Source organism: Branchiostoma lanceolatum, chromosome 8 (assembly GCF_035083965.1).
Source record: "Branchiostoma lanceolatum isolate klBraLanc5 chromosome 8, klBraLanc5.hap2, whole genome shotgun sequence".
Classification (NCBI taxonomy): Eukaryota; Metazoa; Chordata; class Leptocardii; order Amphioxiformes; family Branchiostomatidae; genus Branchiostoma; species Branchiostoma lanceolatum.
Window position 1 is genome coordinate 10,760,422 of NC_089729.1, and position 23,999 is coordinate 10,784,420.

A 23,999-nucleotide genomic window follows, 5' to 3' on the forward strand; every position below is an offset into this window, starting at 1 on the left:
TAATATTGTTAATAGTGTTACAATTGAGTGGAGGTAATCATTACAAAGTTTCAGTATTTTCTGTAATGAAAAAGCAATCTTTGATATATATATTTACCTATTTTTGCATTGTGGGGGTTAAATGTTTCCTGTTAAAGAGTTGTTGAACACAGTTGTGAGTTTGAATTGCAACAATTCTGTGCAGCTATGGTTTCAGCACCAGGGACAGCACTGAATGTAATCAAGTACTGTAAGTCTTGTTTCTTTCACTGTAACTTTATGTTCATCGTTTTCACGGTCACCTCTGTACCGTGAACTTATCATCACTGTAAAAACCTTGGGATCTTGAAAATGCATTTACATAGCATGTGTACAAAAATTCAGTGTGTGTGTGCTCTTATGTTATTATGTTATATTGTTGTCTTTGTTTATGTTCTTTTATTCTGTTGAATAAAGATTGTTTAAAAAAATGAAATAAAATTTAAAAAAAAATCAAAAATCACTTGCCGCCACCAGCATAAGTTCATTGAAAATGTCCATTTTCCTTACACCGTGAAATTTTGCTACCGTGAAAATAAAGTGAATTACAGTAACCAAGTTATCCTTTTAACACATTAGTTTTGACACCAGTCCAGCCCACTTACTTCATCACAAGACATTACCCAGAGGCATCTCTTTTATGAAACTCCATTATCCAAAGAAAAGTGACAGAGCGATGCCTCCCACACCAATAATGTTAGCTTATCCCTTGTTGCAAAAAAAAGTAAAATTCCGTATTTCGGGTCATGGAAAGTCCTGCAGACGGGGATTTGAGGTATTGGAGAAGCGTATAGGAAACATCATGACCGGTCTTATCATGTCTACACTGTCGAGTGCTTTCAGATGAAAACTGTTCCAAAAATGACCCCTTCTGGTGCCTTTGAGCCTTTCTCACTTCCACAAGAAAGCGCATCTAAATCTCTAAAGTGTCAGACGATTGCGAGGGAGTTTCCCTGTCTAGTGAGGATTTAGACTCAGTGGGGTATGCCAGTTTGAGATGACGAAAAGGTAGAAATCAGCTTCAATCATCTGTAAGTGCACTGTTGATGTGACAGCACCACCACTCTAAGAGATAAGTTTATAATCCTATACAGGAAGGGAAGATCATGTTAAAAAGTGGTAGGTTTTGCTAGGCCAGCCAACCAAAGTGCTACCTGAATTAAGTTAAGCAAACCCTTGTTGCATGAAGAGGAAGTATGAGAACTGAATACAAATTCTTACTTTTAAGAGCGTTTTAAATTATCTTTCTGCACGTCACATTCTGATAAGGAAACAGATAAGGTCACAGTCACCAATTCAATTTGTTGGATTCAAAATAATCATGCTTAACTTGAAGAGCTATATGAAAGCAATAGAATTTTCAATCAGACATCTGAGTAATGAAAACATTGTAGAATTGTTTCGCAACATGTTCTCCTTATTTCTGTTACAGTAGAAAAAGTGATATAAACAGACCCACCAAAACTAGGTCTCCTTTATGTTGACAGCCAAAATCTTTAAAAAAAGGAGAGAATCTCTACCTACTTACCCTAACTTTTCCAGGGCTGTAATCGGAAACACAACATTGATTTACCTAGGCCTTAAACCATGCATGTGACATAGCTTAAGGCAGTTCCTGAAACATATGTGATTACCCGTCTGTGATAGACTTGTTTTTCCTCTACCTTTATTACAGAGGCCTCCCACCTGTCTCCGGTTACAGGAAGTAGCTAATGCGAGACATAAGTTAAGGAATTACCAAAATGACAAAATGAATTGTTATTCACCTGAAGGGGAACTGTAAATGTTCAAACGCATTTCCTAACATGAGAGATAGTTAATGATGGAGATGGTCTGATGCGAAAATTGTACATACATCACAGGCATAATTGGCCAGAGATGTGAAATTACAAAGTGGGGTGGCGCCTCAACAGACAAGGCAGGACTAATACAGATTGGACTGTCAATAGGGAAATATGTTGGTGGAGGTTGAAACCAGAGTTTTGCACCGTCTGAGGTGTTGCATAGCAAAAATTTCCACCAACATATATTTAAGCTTGAACAACCGTTTAAAAAAAATTATTGTCAAACACAACAGTTAAAGCCCCTATCTCACTGGACACACGGTACGTTGGCGACCCTACTGCATCCTAAATTGGATTTGTGTTACCCTTTACTTTATGATGGGAATAGCAAGCAAAATGTACAAGTATACATGTATGACTATGACTGAAAACAACAAAACACACAAAGCATTAAAGATTTGTTTTTTAATGATAAAGTGCGATGAGCACTTTGTCAAATTGCCTAGTTGCAGTGAGATAGGGGTTTAAGACAACAAATTGAACATACAAATTTTCACGAAAGACAGAGGGCCGGAAAGAAAACGTAAATCTGACTGATATATTCAGTCCATGGAACTGTGTGCACCAAGGTATGGAATTTCCCCTCAGACCCTGTATTATAATTATATTGATACTCCAGTTCAGAATTATTCCTTTTAGATCCAAGAACTAAAAAAGCTAAATTGGTTTGGCAAATTCCTTGCTCTTCTGCTGTTGAATGAAAATTATGATTAAAACTAAAAGCACCATATTGTGAGCAAGGGCAAGGCACGAGGCATAGCAGTTGACAGTGACTGGTGGTAGTTATTTGCCACCCATCTCATCTTTCTGTCTTTGAAGTTATTTCCAGCCATTTGCTAATCCTATTATAATCCATCATCTTATTTCTGCACCGACCTTAACCTTAACTTAGTGTTGAATTGTTCAGAGTCATTTGGTAAAGGTTAACAATACATTTGTGTATTCTCCGCAAATCGTTCCATTTTTGAAATAGAAAACTGGAACAAATTTGCCGAGAATGATATATAAAGTTTGCTCCCATGTGTCATAAGTCAGTATAATTGAGATTCTTTGCACTTGTGTGATTTCTGGGAGGAGTGCCAGGAAAGCACTTGACTGCCTCCGTTGTCATCCATGGTTCGCTTCCGAAGCATGAAATGAAAGCTTGCGACGATTACCGCTGCAGAATTCCCGATCCCTCTACTTCACCAACACTTCAGGACCACTAAATATTTCAAAAACGTGTTCTTCCGAATGTTTGAGTGGGCCTGTGTAGGTGCTGTGAAACTTGAATAGATGAAGAGGCGTATATTTTAATGGCAGGGTTGTTAGTGAAGTATTGCGGAGAAGTTGGAGGTTAATGCACCATTTACCATTAAGAACTACGTTTCAGTCTCGCACCTGGAAAACTGCCTAAAACAGAATCGCACGACAGGGCGTGAATTGAAAGTGGTGATGTTTTAACCATGTCATTTCAACCCGAGCAAAACAAGACAGTCAATGCACAATTACTCATTACCTAAACCCAAAAGTCATAGTGGAAAGAGGATGTTTGTGTATAGATCTGTGAAGCTCTAGCCTCCATTAACATTAATCCGCAAGGTTACATAAATCCGTCACTTTGAAAAACAGTGGGTTTGAAGGATCTCTAGTGCAGCATCCCCAGGTATGCATAGTTTAGAAATACAGAAGTGCATTATACCGGTGGACGTTGGGTTGGAGACCAGTTCAGATGTATCTTTTCAGGGTGGCGGAATTATGTTCCCTGGTGGAATTAATAGATGTTTGATGATGTTAGTAGATGTTACCAACTGATTATGTAATACTGTATCCAAAGCCAAACAGTTCACTCACAGAATGATCAATAATGTAAAAGTTAAATTGTTTTAGATTTTGATGCTGTATATGTATGCATCTTCGCTCTCTGATATGTGTTTGTAACATTTTAGCCATGTCTGTACCTGCACAATGAATAATCAACAATAGCATTTCAAACAAAACCCACACCAAGTTGATTCTTGGATTTAAAAACACGTTCTCTGACCAGTATGCCTCAACTAGGAAGAAATAACACTAAATGTGATGAATTTGAATATTAAACTTTCAAGAAAGATTTCTGATCAGCAGCCGACAGTTTATGCTGGTGTAAAGTATTAACGACAGATGATGTCAGAAATTCATATCGCAGTAGGCATTTCATGAGTAATATCTCAGTTTCTCAGACGCATTTGCCATTTAAGACTCACTTTTACAGACCACCTGCCAAATGTATGCATGCCCAGAGGAGTTGTAAATGCAGCTATCTCTTTCAGTACACCATCCGAAATTGCCTGGGATGGTTAGATTTTCTTTCACAACACCCTTGAGGGGGGTACCTGCAGTGTCTGCAATGTTTTATTACACAGTTTTAATACGTGATGATATTCCGTGGAACTAACAGATAGTAGAGGCTTGTGGTTATAAAAGAAATTTTTATTCATGCTTTCATGATCAGTGTGACTAAATATGAACCAAGAAAGACACATTGTATTTGAAATATCTTTCCTAAAAGTTTTAGATTGAATCACTCAATAGCTATGAAAGTTAGACAAAAAATATAGACATCACCATATACAGTGCACATATTCTTAAAACTGTTGTAGAAAGGTACCTTCAGATTGGACCACAAATACAAGTTATTGCTCAATGTACAATGTAATTTTGAATTTCAGATAGATCATGCTACCCCTTACCTTATGACATCAGGATGATTCATAGTATGTGATTTGATGTATTTGGCCATTTCAATTGAGATCTTTGACTTCAATAGTTTTGCCACCGTCTGTTTGAATCCTAAGTAGATAGTTTAAGGACTACGTATTGCTAAGAAAGTGTTACTTAGTGAAAAGACTCTGACTCTTGGAAAAGTAGAAGGAACTTAGTCTTAGTCCATGATGATTATATAGTGTCTACATAGAAGCTGCATTGCAACTTTCTTCATGAACCCCATCGGTGTCAAAGCACTTTGCTTTGTAATTATACACCTGTCAAGGCATCCTCCAATAGTACATATATATTGCTTGAAGTGTGTTTGATTAATGCGGAGATTGCTGTTGCTTTCCTTGGTGCTGAAAGTTGTGCATACAAAATTTTCCAGTCAGCAGGAAGTGTTGCACACTTTCATTGTTCAGCCCTTTGTGTTGATTACTTGGCAACATCCCAAGGCCAGTGACAAACTTTAAGGAACATGAGGGGCAATCTTACACCTTCACGGCAGACACTCCATTACAAGTTAGTGAGGACTTCACCCAAGTTCATGTACTCTCCAAGCAGAGCTAGGGTTTCGGCTGGTTTTTGACGTGTTTTAGGCGTTTTTGTCATGCCTTCTACTTTGTCATCGTTTTTGTTGTGTAGCAAACCCAAGCTCTGCCGGCACTGACCTCGGGGCGGGGCAAACCTATTTACTTCCATTGAAAAAAAGGTGACAGTACTCCTCCCCGAGAACCATTAGATTATCATTAGTGGTACCAATTTTACTGCCCCGGATTATCACACATCCGGCAAGTGTAGAGTGCATTCCCAGGCCGCACCGGTCCCCCGCTGACCGCCCTATTCATGCGACAGGCTGGTGTCCACGATCCCACGCCGGTATGATCATTGATAGCATCATAACGTACATTTCCATTGGATACCTCACAAGAAAAATACAATGATGCATGAACAAGACATATGAAATAAATGTGTATTACGTATCAAATCGAACTGCATTACTAGTAATTATTATTATCATTATCTCAGGCATCGTTAAATGGATTATGAACGGGAACACGTACCTTGTTTACGTTACATGCGGTTACCAATGCCGCCGCTTGCTGCGTTCAGATTCGGGACGGAACTTTTCAACAACAACAGCAAAATTGGCGACGGAGTTCTACCAACAGAGACTTAAAAATCCCCAAATGACACCAGAGGAATGTACAGATTTTTGTATGGTTCGAATTCGTTCTTTGGTGGTTTTTGGATGGTGTAAATGAAGTGCGGTCACGATAGGCAAGTCATTTGCTGACGGACATTGACGCGACTTTCCAACATGGCGTCCTGATTGAGACTTTGTAAACTCCAGGTGTCTTTGGCTGTACGTTGAGCTGTTATTTTCATACGAAAGTAATTGCAGTTAGCTAACGAGTAGGGGAAGCGTGAGAACATGGCATGAAAACATGGCCACGACCGACACGATAGACCGAGGATTATGTCCTTGGTGAGACTGGGCCGGAAATTCTGTAGTCGTGGGGAGGGAATCTCGTGCCTGGCCGGGCACGCTTCGCACTTACTTGTGAAACGCTTGTAATGTGTTGGGGTGATTAGGTTTATTAGGCATTGAAGCTTCCGTCTGCCTGCAGAGCTTGGGTTTGCTACACAACAAAAACGATGACAAAGTAGAAGGCATGACAAAAACGCCTAAAACACGTAAAAAAACAGCCAAAACCCTAGCTCTGCTTGGAGAGTAAAGTTCATGGACACCATCAATGTCAAAGAGAACCTTTGGAAACAAACTTGCAGACCTGTGAAAGGTTAAACATTGAAACCTTGTTGAACAATTGGTGTTTATATATTCACTGTACATAGTGACATCTCGTGGAACTTGTAGAAATGAAAGCCACTCCATTGGAAGTTAGGAGGACTTATCCAAAGTTTATTGACACCATCAAAGTCACAGAGAACTTAAGACATTTTTTTCAACTTTAGGAAACAAAGTTGCAGACCTGTTGGGTAAAGTTAAACATTGAAACCATGTGGAACATATAGTTGTTATGAACTCACTGAATATAGTGGTTTGTAGAATTGGTCTCAGTAGACAGGTGATTCAGAACACTGAATTAAAGCAATGACTTTAGGAGACTCATGCAATGCAGGTCCTACATTCTTTTGCCTGCTATTTCTGTTTCAGCCTGGAAATTTCTGTTTGAATGTATATATGTCAAGCCCCTCACAGCTATATTGCCTGCCTATTCCCTTGCCCTGACTCATACTTCAGATGATACTTCAGAGGGTGTGGAAGTGTTAATGTCCACCATTGCCCTGATAAACTGATACAATATGTTGACCGATGACAACGACAGTATATGGCCTGCCCATTCCTCCAGTACTGACGAATGTTATACCATTAAAGTGCACCTAGCCCCTGTTACTCAGAACATTCCTCTCCGGCTGGGTTCTCACTTCCCTTTGCAGATGCCACATTTGTTTTCTATCCCTCGGACTTAACATATACATTGCTTGTTGCGTGCCTGGATTATTCCCACATTGCCCTTGCCGTCCTTAGTGCTGAAATGTATGCATACTTTCCTTTTTGTGTGATGTTTAGTATACATGGAATTCACAATTCTTTCTTTTTTTATGTATTCATTAGTTTGGCATGAACATGTTGCTGTCCTTGGTGCTGAAAGTCTTATTGTGTTATAAGTGGTGTTTAGTATAGAAGAAATTCACACTTACTGCACACCATTGATATACTGGTAGTGTGTGCTGACTGAGGATTCTGTAAATCCATTCAATATTGCAGTCGGTATTTCAGCGGTTTAGGGAAAACGGAATAGTTCGCTGCATTTAATCTTAACGGTGGGAACACACATCACTGTCTCAAAATGTTAGTGATCAAATATTTACGATGATGAAATTTTAGCGGTTGACAAGTGATCTTTAAAATAACTCAAATTAAGTTACCATTAACAAATCAAGAATTACAGTATTGCCTGCTCATTCCGAATTTCCCTCGTGCTGATTAATGTTATAGTATCGTAGCAGACCTAGTCCGTTATTTAGAACATTCTTCTTCAGATTCTTTCCCATTCTTTTCCTGAGTTTTGCATCTGTTTCCTGCCTGTTTTATAATACCAGTGCATACATATTGCTTGCAGTGTATTTGATTCATGCTAAGATTACTGTTGCTTTCCTTGGTGCTGAAAGTTGTGCATTCACAAGTTAACAGTCTTCAACTGCTTTCCCTGTTCCTTTGCTGAGTCTTGCATTGTTTCTTGTCTAAGTTTTTATAGTTTCACACACGTATCACTTGAGATAAACATGGATCACCCCACTTAACAGTTCCTCTCCATGGTACTGAAAGATATATATTCATTCATTTTGTGTTATTAGTGGTGTCAAGTATACATGGAATTCACACCCAATGCACACCATTGATATACCGGTACTGTGTGCTGAGTATATTGCCTGCTCATTCCCTGGTGCTGATGAATGTTACAGTGTTAGAGTAGACCTGGCTCCTGTTATTTAGAACATTCTTCTTTGCCTTTTCACATTCTTTTGCTGAGTGTTGCATCTGTTTCTTGCCTGTGTTATTATACCAGTGCATACATATTGCTTGCAGTGTATTTGATTCATGCTGATTACTGTTGCTTTCCTTGGTGCTGAAGTTGTGCATACACAAGTTAACAGTCTTTGACTGCTTTCCACGTTCCTTGCTGAGTTTTGCATCTGTTCTTGTCTAAGTTGTTATAACTTAACACACGTATCATTAGCCGTGAACCCATCTCACCCCACATTACAGTTGCCATTGATGGTATTGAAAGATATGTATGTATTCCTTTTGTGCTGTTAGTGGTTTTAGGATGAAATTCACACTTAATGCACTCCACTGATATACTAATGCTGTGTGCTAACTGAGTGTGTTACCTGCTCAGTCCCTGGTGCTGATTAATGTTTTAGTGTTATGGCAGACCTGGTCCCTGTTATTTAGAGCATTCTTCTTTCAAATTGGCTTTTTTATCATTCCCTTTGCTGAGTGTCGCATTTGTTTCTTAGGAGTTTGTATCATTATACCAGTACATATATTTTGCTTGCAGTGTGTTTGATAAATGTAGAGATTGCCGTTGCTTTCCTTGGTGCTGAAAGTTGTGCATACACAAGTTAACAGTCAACTGCTTGCCCTGTTCTTTTCTTGAGTACTACATCTGTTTATTGCTACATAAAATCACATTCATATAGCTTGTAATGCATCTGAATCATGCAGTGAAGAATAAGTATTTTGTGAAGAATCGTTACATTAAAAGCAGCTCAAACTTTTCATCATATTTTGCTCCCTAAACTAAGGAAGACTAAGAATATATCACCACAATGCTTTTGATGGCCATAAAATGTATTCAGATATAGTCAAATAATGGATACTACTACTAGTACTAGTCACTACCATTAAACTGAGTTTAACAAGCAATTTCAAGTTCAGTCTATAATAGTGCAGAAGGCAGCTGAGCCTTGCCACACTCCATTGCCACCCTGTAAACTTAACCACTGTGTCGGGATTTAAGCCTTATCCTTCTATTTTGGGTACCAGAATAGAAAGCTTATTTCGCGGAAGGCTGTACCAGAATAGCTAAGACCCTTTTACGTTTCATCCATAAATGCAGGGATTTGAATTTCAATGGTGAACTTTTATGCCTTGTCACATAAATGGTTCCAACATTGTGTAGCTTGATGCTTTTCTTACAAGGAATATGTAGATGTAAGTTAGATAGAGCTTTTATCTAGATTCAGTACGCAATGTGTATAAGTCCTCAAAGTTTACAAGGTATATACGGAAAAGTCTGCTCTTCTTGATTTATTTCAGAATTGCCCTTTTGTAATGTGTCCTTGTATGGTAATGTTACACCAAATAATGGAGTGTAGACACCAACTTGGCGCGCTGTCCAGAGAATGCCTAGGGTGACAGCACCGCATTTGTGCAATACTCTTGTATGCATGGCTTTGCCCTTTTGCCCCGTTGGGTCAGAATAGGGGAATTAGTCTTGATGACTGTCTCCAGACTAGTGATTTCTAGTTAACCTCACTCAAGGATTCCAGGTTTGTGCTGGGGAGATTAAATACAGACTCTGGTAGGAAGCAAAGTACTGGCCCGTGCTACAATATATTGTGATATTCTTTTTGTTGTTGCAAAACTTTTGTTTTTGAGACAACTGTACTAATATCCAATCCCACTGTACATGATTGATTTGAAATCAACCTTCTCCCTGCTGCCTTACCCTGATTCCAATGCTACCCTGGTGCCAAAAGTTTACTACAGCAATGTTGATATCATATTCTGGAGATAAACCATTGTAAACCTTTCTGTTATGAGGAAAATCTTGTTGAAATCACTGTTTCCTTCCAATAAGGGCCCTACACATGAAAGAGATTCTGCCATGCCTCTTATACATGGCAGATTTTGAAGATCAATGCCTTCCTTGTAGTTTTATTCCCACTGTTTCTGGGTGACAGAGTCACAAAGGCCTTTTATCCATCCCCTTTTAAAGGGACGACAAGTCGAAATAGCTTGAAAAATGCTCTCCCCTCTGTGAAAGATCGGCTTGAAAACTTGTCAAAGTCATAATTCGGTGACTTGAAAAGTACTTCCGTTTCCTTCCACGTCTCGTTAAGTCCTGATTTAGAGTCCAGTCAAGCGTCTTCCTTTTACGATGAGAGGTAGGATGGGAAATGAGATTTCAATGCGTCTCAAGGGTGCCACTATTGGTGTGTCTTCTGCTTGTGCTCACACTCACAGTCAGCACTGTGAATATCAAACATGACCTGCTTCTTGTCATGTAGTTGTTGCAGAATTCAGAATAAAGTCAATTATATGATGAAGTAGGTAAATGTTAACACTTCAAGCAGTAGAACCATCAAGACCAATGATATGGAAGCCTCACCTGTAACCAAATACATACTTTGCAGTGAGAAAGTGGGAAAATGGTCCTTGCTGCTTGATTTGTCTTCATAATTCCTTTTATTATGTTTAGCCATAAGTATGGCTAAACATATTGTTTTCTCTCATGTTTCTTCTTCTTCTTCTTCTTCTTCTTCTTCTCCTGTCAAATCTTCAAATCGATTCATCTCTGTCATTTTTTGACCAAATGACCTGAAATTTGGTACAGAGGTAATGTAGGCAAAAACCAATGTGCGTTCTTTTCCTTGTTTTGATATTGACCTTGAAAGTGATTTTATTGAGGTTTTTAGGCTATTTTTAGCATATCTTGGCCTCCTGCGCCCTGGTATTTCAACCGAATGACCTGAAATTTGCTGTATATGTGGCTTGAACAAATATTTAAAGGACTACATTCCCATTTTTGGCATACATATATTCAAAACGATTTATTTTGGGCTTTCTTGACAATATTTGCCACTTCTGTCACTTTCAATACTACATATGACCTACAGGTCATTGACCCCGAGTGCCTTGCACCTGGCCAAGCTCGAAGTTTGCTTACGAGGAGGAAAGACCGGACATAAACATTTAACGTGATTATCGGGAAAACACCATGTTCCCTTAAATTCAGTGGTTAAATTGCAGTTTAGGAAATTTTATAACAGAAAACAAGTTAAATCAATGATTTTGTGAATGTTTATTCTAGCATTAGTTATTCCAGATATTTTCAAACTCCAAATTCTTCAACACAACACGGGAGATCGTTTCTCCTCAGACCTCTCCCTATTATCATCATGAGCTTGCGTTAGTCTGGTACTAGTGACTATTATGTGCCGGGAATGTTTATCTATCGCACGCCTTGGAAGGAAGTTCAACCATGATAAATGGTCGGCCGTTGCGAAAATTTGGAATCCCATGCTGTTGATTTTCGTGATTGAATCTGTAAGCAAATATATTTTCATGTCGTTCATGTTTTTGGGACGGACGCCGGGACGGGGTGAATTTTTTCTATCATTTTCGTCCCGTTAGTAATGCAAATCGAATCGTGTTGCACAAGAGGCAAAACACTAAAAACGTGGGTCTTGTGGAGTGTTTTGGAGCGGGAAAATGCCGGATATTAGCGGTGCCGAACAGTGTACATCGTCGCGCGCGGGTGACGCTCCGTCAAAACAAATCCGCTGGTGGTCTAGCGCGGCCACCGAAAATAGGCAGAAACACACAGGAGGACTTAGCACCTTCGTTTATGAGGGCAATTGTGAAAATCTTTTGTTACAAATTGTTCGAACATTGAAACATTTGGATAGATGGTTTGAAACTGTTCTAAATAAAGAGATTTTTGTGTAGTTACGTTCGAAATGTTTCCAACGTATGTGAAATAAGTTCAAACATGTTATAAGTTTCAATTCTAATTGTTTGAACACTTTAGAACTATTGTGACTTAGACATTCTTTTAATCAAAATAGTTCAAACATATTACAAATATTATATTAAAACCCTCTCGGTGACTTTGAATTGACTCAAATATGTTGTTTTTGGTCATTTCCTTCGTCTCCTGTCAAATCTTCATATGTATACTATGGAAAACTTCATTCTTCCCTGGGGTTGATCTTTTTTAATTCAATTTTGAACTGGGTTGATTATGCGCGAGAGTGTAATTTTCAGCGGATATTTTTCGACTGGTTTACATTACGAACTGAGCCAATTCAGAAGCGTATTATGGAAAACCGCAGTTTCTGCGGCTCCCCCGCTGTGCGGAGTGCTATTAGCACCTTGGCGCTAGCAAATAACCGTGTGGTAGCTTGACTCTAGACCAAAGACACCAAATACCAATGCTTTGTATCCTTGAATTAATCATTACGAAGTGTGCTACAATCCCGGAGCTTCTCTGGCTGACTGGAGCTTCTCTAGCTGGCTGATTTGGGAACAGTGGGTGCTTGAAGATTAGTAAAGCGGTCTCCTGTATTCACATGCGTTCATTAGAGAACTAAACAATGGTCTTCCTTCACAGTTCGGTGACGGAATTTCGCTTCAATAGTGAAGCCAATCAGCTCTCTCCTTTCCTGTGACGTCCTTTCCTGTGACGTAGATATCACGGGCCATCTGTCTCAGAGTGGTCACTTTAGCGTGGGAAGCGGTGTTGGCCACACACGCGGATCGTCCTAGCCCCATGGTAGGAATCAACTACTCTCCAAGCAGAGGAGTGGGTCCGGCAGGTTTTTGACGTGTTTTTAGGCGTTTTTGTCGGGCTTTCTACTTTGTCATGGTTTCTATCTATCTTTACGTCAACCATGGCATTTGTGTTTCCAAAGTTCTAGCTAGGACTGGCTCAGGGTCGGCCTCAGTGAGCCCTGTTGGGGAAAGACTTTCATAGTCTGAACTCATCTTATAGGGAGACTGAATACCACAATTAGCGGTCGTGTGTTTGAAACATAACGGTAGGTCCAGCTCGGGAATGGATTTAGTGAGCCCTGTTGAGGAAACTCAACTTATAGGGAGACTGAATACTACAATTAGCGGTCGTGTGTTTGAAACATAACGGTAGGTCCAGCTCGGGAATGGATTTAGTGAGCCCTGTTGAGGAAACTCAACTTATAGGGAGACTGAATACCACAATTAGCAGTCGTGTGTTTGAAACATAACGGTAGGTTTAGCTCAAGAATGGATTTAGTGAGCCCTGTTGAGGAAACTCAACCTATAGGGAGACTGAATACCACAATTAGCGGACGTGTGTTTGAAACATAACGGTAGGTTTAGCTCAAGAATGGATTTAGTGAGCCCTGTTGAGGAAACTCAACTTATAGGGAGACTGAATACTACAATTAGCGGTCGTGTGTTTGAAACATAACGGTAGGTCCAGCTCGGGAATGGATTTAGTGAGCCCTGTTGAGGAAACTCAACTTATAGGGAGACTGAATACCACAATTAGCAGTCGTGTGTTTGAAACATAACGGTAGGTTTAGCTCAAGAATGGATTTAGTGAGCCCTGTTGAGGAAACTCAACTTATAGGGAGACTGAATACCACAATAAGCAGTCGTGTGTTTGAAACATAACGGTAGGTTTAGCTCAAGAATGGATTTAGTGAGCCCTGTTGAGGAAACTCAACTTATAGGGAGACTGAATACCACAATTAGCAGTCGTGTGTTTGAAACATAACGGTAGGTTTAGCTCAAGAATGGATTTAGTGAGCCCTGTTGAGGAAACTCAACCTATAGGGAGACTGAATACCACAATTAGCGGACGTGTGTTTGAAACATAACGGTAGGTTTAGCTCAAGAATGGATTTAGTGAGCCCTGTTGAGGAAACTCAACTTATAGGGAGACTGAATACCACAATTAGCGGTCGTGTGTTTGAAACATAACGGTAGGTTTAGCTCAAGAATGGATTTAGTGAGCCCTGTTGAGGAAACTCAACTTATAGGGAGACTGAATACCACAATTAGCGGTCGTGTGTTTGAAACATAACGGTAGGTTTAGCTCAAGAATGGATTTAGTGAGCCCTGTTGAGGAAACTCAACTTATAGGGAGACTGAATACCACAATTAGCGGTCGTGTGTTTGAAACATAACGGTAGGTTTAGCTCAAGAATGGATTTAGTGAGCCCTGTTGAGGAAACTCAACTTATAGGGAGACTGAATACCACAATTAGCGGTCGTGTGTTTGAAACATAACGGTAGGTTTAGCTCAAGAATGGATTTAGTGAGCCCTGTTGAGGAAACTCAACTTATAGGGAGACTGAATACCACAATAAGCGGACGTGTGTTTCAATCATAACGGTAGGTTTAGCTCAAGAATGGATTTGGTGAGCCCTGTTGAGGAAACTCAACTTATAGGGAGACTGAATACCACAATTAGCGGACGTGTGTTTCAAACATAACGGTAGGTCTAGCTCAGTTGGGGAAAGACTTAAATAGTCTAAATTCGACTTATACATGTTATAGGGAGATTTGTTGAACATAATGGGAGGTCTAGCTCAGGGCTGGCAGTGTGTGCTGTGGGGATTAGCATAGTAATTAACACCTAGCCGAGAGTCAATAAACTCCGCCTGTCTACGTCCAGACCGCTCATTTGCATTATACGCTTCTGAATTGACCCAGTTCGTAATGACATGGAAATGGCACGGAATATCCCATTCTTGCAAGGGGAGGATTCTTTAATTATTTCTTTCAATTTTGAGCTGGAATGATTATGAAAAAGTCCATTTTTAGCAGAAGTGTATTTGTTAATCAATTAGTGGATATGGTTGTGGACTGGTCCATATTGTGTTGAGGTGCTACTGGAAGACTCAATTTTGGACTGGGGTGATTCATTTTTTTAGTGCAAGTATTTTAGAATGGTCCATTGTTATTTTGGGAGAGTCCATTTCTTGCATGGCGAGGAGTATGGCTAAACATGCTGTATTTGCTCGCAAATGTTGCCTTTCTAGTCAAGTTTTTCTTTTATGCTTTATTGTTTTTTCTCAATCTTCAACTAATCTCTATCCCTTTTTCTCTTTATGCCTTTGGGTTTGTGTGTGTGTGTGTGTGTTTGTGTGTGTGTGTGTTTGTGTGTGTGTGTGTGTGTGTGTGAACAGCAGAACCTATTAGTAAAAAGCTATCGATGGAATGTTATTCTAACCTATTTGGTAAACCCTGCACACTAAGGTAAAGGTAGTCCCATAGCTATTTTGAGGCTGTAGGAGCAGCAAAGTGTTATCTACTGTGTCTAGAGCACAGTATTGGAAGGCAGAGCCCTCTCCTTTCACCACCGGTACCTTTTACCTCCCCAACCAAAGTCAGGTACCCATTTTACACCTGTCTGGAGTGGGGAAAATCTTGTTAAGTGCCTTTCCCAAGGACACAGGGTCTAGCCAAGAATGCCAGGAATCGAACCTGGGACCTCTCGATCATGCGTCTGCTTGCCTAGCCACTTGTGCAATCGATGCCACAAGCCACACAGACTGACCCATAATTGTCTGAGCATAACATATTTACTCCCCTGTGGCTGGCTTTCATATTTGATCATATCTGCTCGAGTTCTTGGAAGTCAAATGATATTTACTGAAAAAGCTCCTGGCTGTGGTATGTTTTCATTCGATATGAATGGTTTAGGCGAGGTAGAAAGATTATCAAGAGATTTTCCAGAAAACATGATGTGATTTCCAAGAACAGGAACAGAGATAATCAAGTAATAATCTAAAAGCCATATTTGGGTGTCTTTCTTCTTGTTCCAGGAATCTGAAAAATTTTCTGGAAAAGCCTTTGGCTATCATTCTTCTCTTGTACAAGCCATCTTTTTTACTTAGTTTGATCAGTACATCTTTCAAGCTCTGTATGTACTTTTTTCATGGATATGTCAAAAATGGGAATCTTTAGGCCTTCATTAAAAAAACTCACATCACATGAAATATGACTGCAAATTTTGCTATGAATTATTTTGTCCTCCAAGTAAAGGAAGACAATTGCAGGGCCCACTTTTTCTTCAATGACAGTGAATTGAACGATAGTAGACAACTAATCTAGTATCAAACTTCGAACGCAGATTACTTGAAGTCAAACTGACGTTATAGCCTCTTTTTGTGCCATAGCTCACTCGCTCTTTCTTTTCAACTTTCATGATTTCTGTACATTTTTTCTCTGATAATACAAAGTACTTACCCATTGGTAATGGCTGTCCGTATGTCCCAAAGCACCCAGCATTCCTCACACTACCAACCTGGGGCATTGCCCCTAAAAACTTTAATGTTACATTGACATTGTCTCTTCGCATTTCCCGCCCAGCAGCGAAAGGTCCTTATCTAAAACACGGCCTGTGTGCAGGCCCAGGAGAGCCATTCCAACACAGTTAACAACCCACTGAAACAGCAGCAGGGCCGTTTGTCTCCGCCTGTGGCGCTGGTTTGGAGTCGTGCGGCCGGTGTTACAATCCTCCAGCTCCATCTGTTCACCTGAGATAAGGACCCTCCGTGCTGGCCCTTGGGCATGTTTGAAATGTCGTGTGGGAGGGAGACACAGAAGAGTTGCTTTGAAATAGAGGGGAACTTTGGAGTCAGGACAAAATCAATCTTAAACTGTACAATGTTCGGAAAATATGATTGGGATGTTTTCAATTTCGAATTTGTCTAATGTAAACTAACTTACATGTTCTGTATTCCCTTAGCTTAAATTCTATTCCAAGCAGGATCAAAACTGTACAAACAGAAGATTTGTGAATTTGATATAAACCAATATTAGCTTTGGTTGCTTATCTGTACAACAAAGTCATTGTCCTTTAAGGTTCTTGATTATTTAACTAATAGGAATTTTATAGACAGAAGATCAGTTGTGTCAGGAAGACCACGAACATGTGACTGTCTTTAGAATAACAGAAAAACTTTAGACCTAAAGCATCATCACAAACACATGTACAAAAGTTTAAAGAAATATTTAAACGCCATATAGGAAAACTTCTTTTAATGTGGACGATTTGTATGATACCATCTTTTTAGTTTAGTAGTCAAAGTGTTATTGCTTTCAAGCAAGATTAACATAATGTAACACAGACTGAAAAGTCAATGTGAAAGTGACTTTGGCATTATGTTCTATCTAGCTTCAGACTGGCACCTTACATAACAAAACAAATTCATTGCCATTTGCAGTTCCTGATTTGCAATTCAAAACAGGTCGGACTCAAACTGGCGTAACCCCAAGGGGGTATGTACAGCTGATTGCTGTGTGGTTACTGTGCAGCATTTATTATTCCCTTCACATTAACAACACTAATTTAAGATATTCTGCTAGCAGAGGGTCAATGGGGGTCACAGATTCTAATCTAAGGACAACGTTGCTGTTGAACTTCATGAATAATCCATGCTGATGGTATTTATCCGTTCAGACTCCTGTAGTGCCTTAAGTGGCAGAGGGTCAGCAAGTTTCCTTGCTGTTTCAGTAGCAGGGTATATTTTTTACAGGGAGGGGTTGCTAGCCCTTCCACTTAAACGCGCACCTCCTTGAACACAGGACCCCCATTTTACGTCCTTTCCAAAGGATGGGTAAAGCCCCAACCAATATACCTGTACTAGTATCTGTATAGCCAGTATAACCACCCTTCGGCATACTAAACACACCAGCTACCAATTAATGTGGCAAATCTTTACCAGGTCCTGCAGCTGTAGTTTCAAGAGGGCATATATAGTAGTCTTCTTTCGTACTTTTCTTTCTTGGATGTGATCCATAAAATGAAGTCAGTGCGGCCTTAAAATAGCTGCTTCCCAAAGTGGTAACAGCGTAAAATGCCTAATGAGGTGCAGGGCATGTGGCAACTTCAGTGCTAAATCTCAGGGATTATATTGCGCTGCAACGCTGCAATTTCAACAGATGAGGATCATGCGAGGTCGAGTAGCAAGGCCTTTGGTACTCTCTCAAGATAGACATGGCTCGCATGTTAAGGATGTAGATGTGAGGAGATAGAAGGGAACACATACAAGAGCGCACTGCCTGCACTTTCTATTTTGATCCATACAGTGCAAGGAAAGGATTGAGGAGAAAAAGATGTGAAAGTCTGTGATGTACACTTTTACTGTTAGGGCTTTGAAGGAAACATACAAGATAGCCTCAAAGATTTGAGATTATATCTTCTACTTGATGATTGTTGTATGCTATCGGGTGCTCTCTAGCCATGTGCCCTAAGAGTCTGAGACATTAATTTAAAAATATTGGTGAATCTAAAGATATCTACTAATTTGCATCATGAGTAATAATTTGTATGCACACTTCAGGTCTTCAAGACATTTTGAGAAGGCCTTGATGTCCCTTTGATTTGTTTTATGACTTGGCAATCTTAGGGTACCTGGCAGAATTATGAGAGTAACTGTTGATGTCAAGTCTCTGATGATCTGCAAATCTAGACTCTAATTCCATTAACCTTGAGCTGATGGAATCATCGGAGACTTGATAGCAATTTGGAGAGAAGGAGGTGCCAGAAGCGAACTTAGAAAGGTTAATTATCCAATATAACCTCCTGTGCATGTTATATCATCTCATGCATTTATACATAGGGGCAATGTTAAAGATAATGTGAGGATTGGTCCGATGAAAACAAAGTTTTGTAGATCACACTCCTCCCTGTTACAGTTTCTTGCATGCATTGTTTCATAATTGTAGTTCATTAACTATGCAAATAAGATTTTGATTAACATAACATCTGTCACCTTACAGTGAACGTGGCTAGCATATGAAAGATATATAACTGGAAAACACAGACTAAAAACAATGCCTCCCGTGAATTAGTAGCTTCTTCCATTAACCCCATGACCTGTCATGTCTGATACTTCCTGTCAGTCCTGCAAGTCTGAGCTTTGCACCATCTTCCCACTCACTCACTTCCTGCCACTCCACTGACATGGTTTTAAAATAACTACAAACACACACCAACATAACAAACATACAGACACACCAGAAACAAAGCCTCCGTACACCAGGGCAGTAAATGCTCTAAGAGCTACAATTACCATTTAATGCTATGGTCACGTTTCCAAACCGGGGCCTGGCCGGGCTGTTTGTGGGAACGAAAAGTAAAAGTTTATGTAAAGTAATAATGCACAAATTATGGTCCTGATTGATTTTGATTGATTTATGCTTTGAGTGTTTTATTGTCTTTTATATCATAATTCTTCCTTCCCCCAAACTGCCTGGCCTGGCCCCGGTTTGGAAATGTGACCATAGCATTTAAGCAAGCACAAAAGAATTATACAATATCAGGCTTCTGACAATAAAATTGTCCGTCAGACAATGTATAATTCAACCATCCAATCCTAGAGACCTCGAGCCACTTGACATCTTTCCAGGAAGTACATTGGACTGTTATGGAACAGTTTTTGGTTACGTCAAACTATGTATTATTCACGAAACCAATCCAAGAGACCCCGAGCCCCTTGAAGTCTTTTCAGGCACTACATTGGACCGCCCTAAATATTACCTTGGGGTATCAAACCACGCACCCTTCAAATTAACATCCGGCTTCTAATTCTAAATTGATTTGTGGGAATCGACTCAATATCCTGACTTATTACCTCTCGAGGTCCCTCGCTCTATTTTTAGGGCAGCGGCAATTAGGTTTGGGCAGAGATGACGTCAATCGGCCCTTCACGCCCACGCGGTTTGATTCCCGGGCTGTCTGCAGGATATTGTCTGTTGATGGGAGGAGTTATTGCCGGTCGTGACTGTGTTCAGTGCCTCGGAGAAATTAAGCCGCCCCGCCTACGCAAAGGATTTCCGTTGGCATGTGAAGCGGTCGGCCCTAAACCAACTGTCAGTCTCGCAGGCCGTCAGTCTGTGCGTGTGCAGAAAGTCGATGGCAAAATTCACAATCTATGAACTACACTGTGTCAGTACGTAGTTAGGGCTGTGTCCTGTCTCAGACTTTTCTTAGCTTGCAGTCATTGTGTGCAGTTTCCTATGAAATGCACCGTCATCTAAACTAAAGGAACACCAGTCCTAGACCATCAGTAGGGATGTGTCCTATAAGGACCTAAGCCAACACCTACTGCCACCTGTATATGCTGGCACCCTTAGCATTTGAAGAAAGTTTCTTCAAAATGCAGTCGTCTTATGTTTTTACTGTCACTCTAAGATTTTTAAAAAATCTACATGTATATAATTATACTACACTATGTTCAATACTGTATCGACAGCATTAAAGGTTGTGCTCTAATTCAAACCCAAAAGTTTTCCAACCCTGGGATATGGAAAAACTACACAGTCATCGAGGTGTTATGCAAGTTACTGGACAGGTATCTATCACTCTTCCGAATTGTAAAGAACCGAAGACTTTTGAAATAAGTTAGATGGAAAATAGTTACTTACTTAGCAGTTGTCTTTGTGAACTTAGTTGTACTTAAAAAAAATTGTCTTGTCAAGGTGCCCTCTTTCTAAACAGTCATAAAAGATAATTACAACATATATCAGAGAAGATAACAAATGATACATGTAACTGCACATTTTATACATAATTCCACCCACATGTCTATATTAATGTTGGAGACGCGACACTTCCCTACAACTGTATCCAATAAGGCCATATTTCATAGTTAGTAGAAGTAATTGGGTAGTAAATTTGAACAATTTGTCCAAGTTATAGTGTTGATCTGAAGCATAAATCTAACAGAACACAACTCTTGGCATCATAGATGAAAAATCATTTTTGAAAGTGTTAACTGTTATTTGAAATCAATTGCATAAACCAAGGCAAAATTGAATTTTTTGCCTTTTTATGGTAAAAATATATTCTAAAAGAATAGAAGATGAGGAGAAATTGCATTATACTGTATAAGGCATGACGTGTTGATATGGCCGACAACTTGATGGATATGGACAACACTTAACTTTCACCATCCATGCTTGTGTAGGTGATAGGACCAAACGTCCGCTGTTCTCCCATCATGCTAAACCCACCCTTAATTGGACTGGTGCTTCTATAGATCTGATAAACTATTTTTAGCGAGCTTGGAAATTACGAGTTTAATGGTGCAGCATCAGTAAAAAGGTGAACAAGCAATATTAAAGGGGTTTGCCATGCTATAACTGGTCACCCATCGTAAGCCAAGAATAGCTGGCTGTTAATGTTTAAAGGGTTTTGCAAGTGAGTGGCTTAAACCTTATCTTGCAGTAGTCATGGTCAGAAAAGACTCAGACGAACAACATCTTTTAGGCAAAGATTTCTGGTCCAAAATAGAATCAGACTCGGAAGTCATTTTTGAGAATAGGTTCACTGGTGCAACTAACCGAAAATTTCAGTGTACAGAAAAACAGTTTCAGTGTACAATACACAACTAAGTAGAACATCAGTAAAGCCCAATAACAGACTTTACTGCCTCAGTCTTCAGAGCGTAAATCTGAAATTCTTTGGCAAACTTCAAAATTCGAAACAGTGTGGTATACAAGAAAGGTTGAATTTTTTTTCTGACTCTTGAATGTGCTATATATCAGTGTACAATAATACCTTTACGTATGTAAGTTAGTAACCCTACACAAATATGCAGGCGCACCGGTGCACTCACAGTCTAAAGTTAGGTGCACAGTTGGGTGCACAATGGTGCGCATGAACACGTTATTTTGAGCCCTGAGAATTATCTTTTAGGATGCTGATGGTTTGAAATCTATACTTCTTGATAAACCAAAAGATAAAAAAGGATTTTCCAAGAAATCCAGATCCATTTCACCAAGGATTTTGGTTCATCCCTGAATCAGACCCTGCAAATTGACTGGAATCACCTTCTCTTGGGGGCACAAATCCTTGAAATGTGGCCTCGGAAATTGCTGTGTGAGGAAAGATTAGCATGGCAATTCACGTCAGCATTTCTACTCACCTGCTAATGCCTGTTCTCTGGAAATAGCTGACATGTTAATTGATGTGTAAACTGTCCATCAGTAATATATAGCCTTGCATGCAAGCAGCTTGACTTTGAAGTAAGAGATTTTCTTTCATCTGACTGCTGAAAAGTTATGGAGGACCCTATTATTAAAGTAAAAGCAATCATGGCAGTTGTTAACTTTTTGTTAAACGATTATTCCTGTTGGAAAGATAGTTTGTAGATTGCTCAGTGTTCGCTATGTGGTGTTTCCCGTATTCTGGATTTCCCATTGGGACTTTCTAGCAGCTATACATACCAATATGTATTCAATAAACTTTGAACCTAGGTTTTATCTTTGGATTGCAGTGCACTTTTTAGTACTTACTACAATGTAAAACTATTTTGTCAAGTATACTCAAATCTGTCAACAGTAAACACTCAAGGAAATTGACAAAGATGTCCACAATAGACAGGTGATCTCTCTTATAGAGATGATTTAAAAGTTCAGATCTGGGATCAATTGGAAAATAAGTAAACTGCCACCAAAAAGTGGCCATGATGGCCAAATATTATGTGCATGTAAGACTTTTTTTGAATATACATAATGTATTGACTTGACTTGACTTGACTTGATTCAGAAGTAAATTTCATTTTTGTATCTTAAACCGTGTCTTCCCTTTTTTTCTGCTGCAGAAGTCGCATGGACTCCATGGAAAAGGACAAGGATGTTGAACCAGAGGAATTAAGCCCTGACACATTGCGGGGGAAATACAAGCAAGACAGGAGGCCTTCCAAGCCTTCCAACACCACAGAGGTCACCATAGAGATAAAACCAGACAAACCGAAAGCGGAGAGAAAACTTTCTCGCTCGCGGACTCTCCCCTCAACCCCTCAGAAAAGGCGCTCCTCGAGCGCAGACGACTTGCTCAGACTCCAGGCTAATGCCGGAGAAGACAACCTGCTAAGACTTGGGAAGGGTTCCATGGGGAAATCTGCGCAGGACTGCAGCAGGCTGGCTGCAGAGGAGCCCCCCAGCGGACCCACAACACTGTGTATACCTCAGATTCATGTGGAAAGTACTGAGACCACTGAGAGGAGGAGAAGGCTGCTACCTCAGCCCCCTGTCGATGGGAGCACCATCCCCACAAGAGGTAAAATGTGTTCCTCAGCTTTAGTTATCCTTACTTACAAAATATAAAGACTGAGACACAAATGATTAAAAGTTGCTGCTACATCAGCGGATCAGTGGATGGGAGCACCATCCCTACAAGAGGTCAGAAGCATTTCAATTTCCTATGTGTTCCTCAACTTTATTCATTCTTTCTAACAAAATGAATATACAAATGTGTATACAGAGTGACACACAAATAAAGTACAACGTTACGGCTTCTACCTCAGTCCCTTAAAGACTAGCTCGCCATCTCTTGAGCATTGGCTTGAAGTTGTCGAGGTGACTCCGATTTAGCTCGCTATCTCTTAGTATGTAAGCATTGACTTGAGGTCAGAATCATTTCTCTGTCCTTTGTGTTTCTCTCAGCTTTATTTATCCTTTAGCTTACAAAGTGTAAGCATTACAGACTGAGACACAAATGAAAAGTGCAACAGCTTCTTCCTCGGCTCCCAATCATAGCTGAGAAACTTTTATAAGGTGCCAGACAGCATCTGGAAATGGAAGCCCCTCCCACCCTTATCTAGCATATTGTTAGGAAATAACAGTCCTCAATGATGGCACGTGCAGACAGCTGATTGATGGTCCTGCATAGATTATTTGACAACAATGGGTGTAATAAACAGATCATCTTCCGGGCTGATTCTAATCCCTTAATGAGCACTGAAAGGGTGGAAATTACTTGCTAACCTGGCTTTGATTAAAAAAGCCTCCGGCAATTTACAAGGGTTTGTTATTGATTTATTTTTGTCAAGAGAAAACTATGATCTGCCCCTCAGAAAGTCTGCCGATGAGATGAAATAATATCAGGTTTTTCTAGCCATGCCTGGACGCTTGGAGAGGGGTCCTGATGTTGACCTGAACTGTTCAGAGCAGTCTCCAGGAGCTGTCGCAACATCCAGGCATGTTCCGAAAAACCTAAAATTATTTCACCTTATTGGCAGATTTTCTGAGAGGCAGTTTTCTCTTAACAAAAATAAATCAATAACAAACAAACCCTTGTAAATTGCTGG

The 23,999-nt window shown here is 39.9% G+C and overlaps 1 protein-coding gene across 2 annotated transcripts in view; it reads left to right on the forward strand.

Annotated features, from left to right (window-relative positions):
• The window catches only part of LOC136440938 (ankyrin-repeat and fibronectin type III domain-containing 1-like), a 159,160-nt gene that overhangs the window by 42,045 nt on the left and 93,116 nt on the right, over positions 1-23,999 (forward strand). For both annotated transcript variants that reach the window (XM_066437134.1, XM_066437135.1), the window contains one exon: positions 22,512-22,969. In XM_066437134.1, the coding sequence (XP_066293231.1) occupies positions 22,512-22,969 (458 nt within the window). The remainder of the gene's footprint in view (positions 1-22,511; positions 22,970-23,999) is intronic.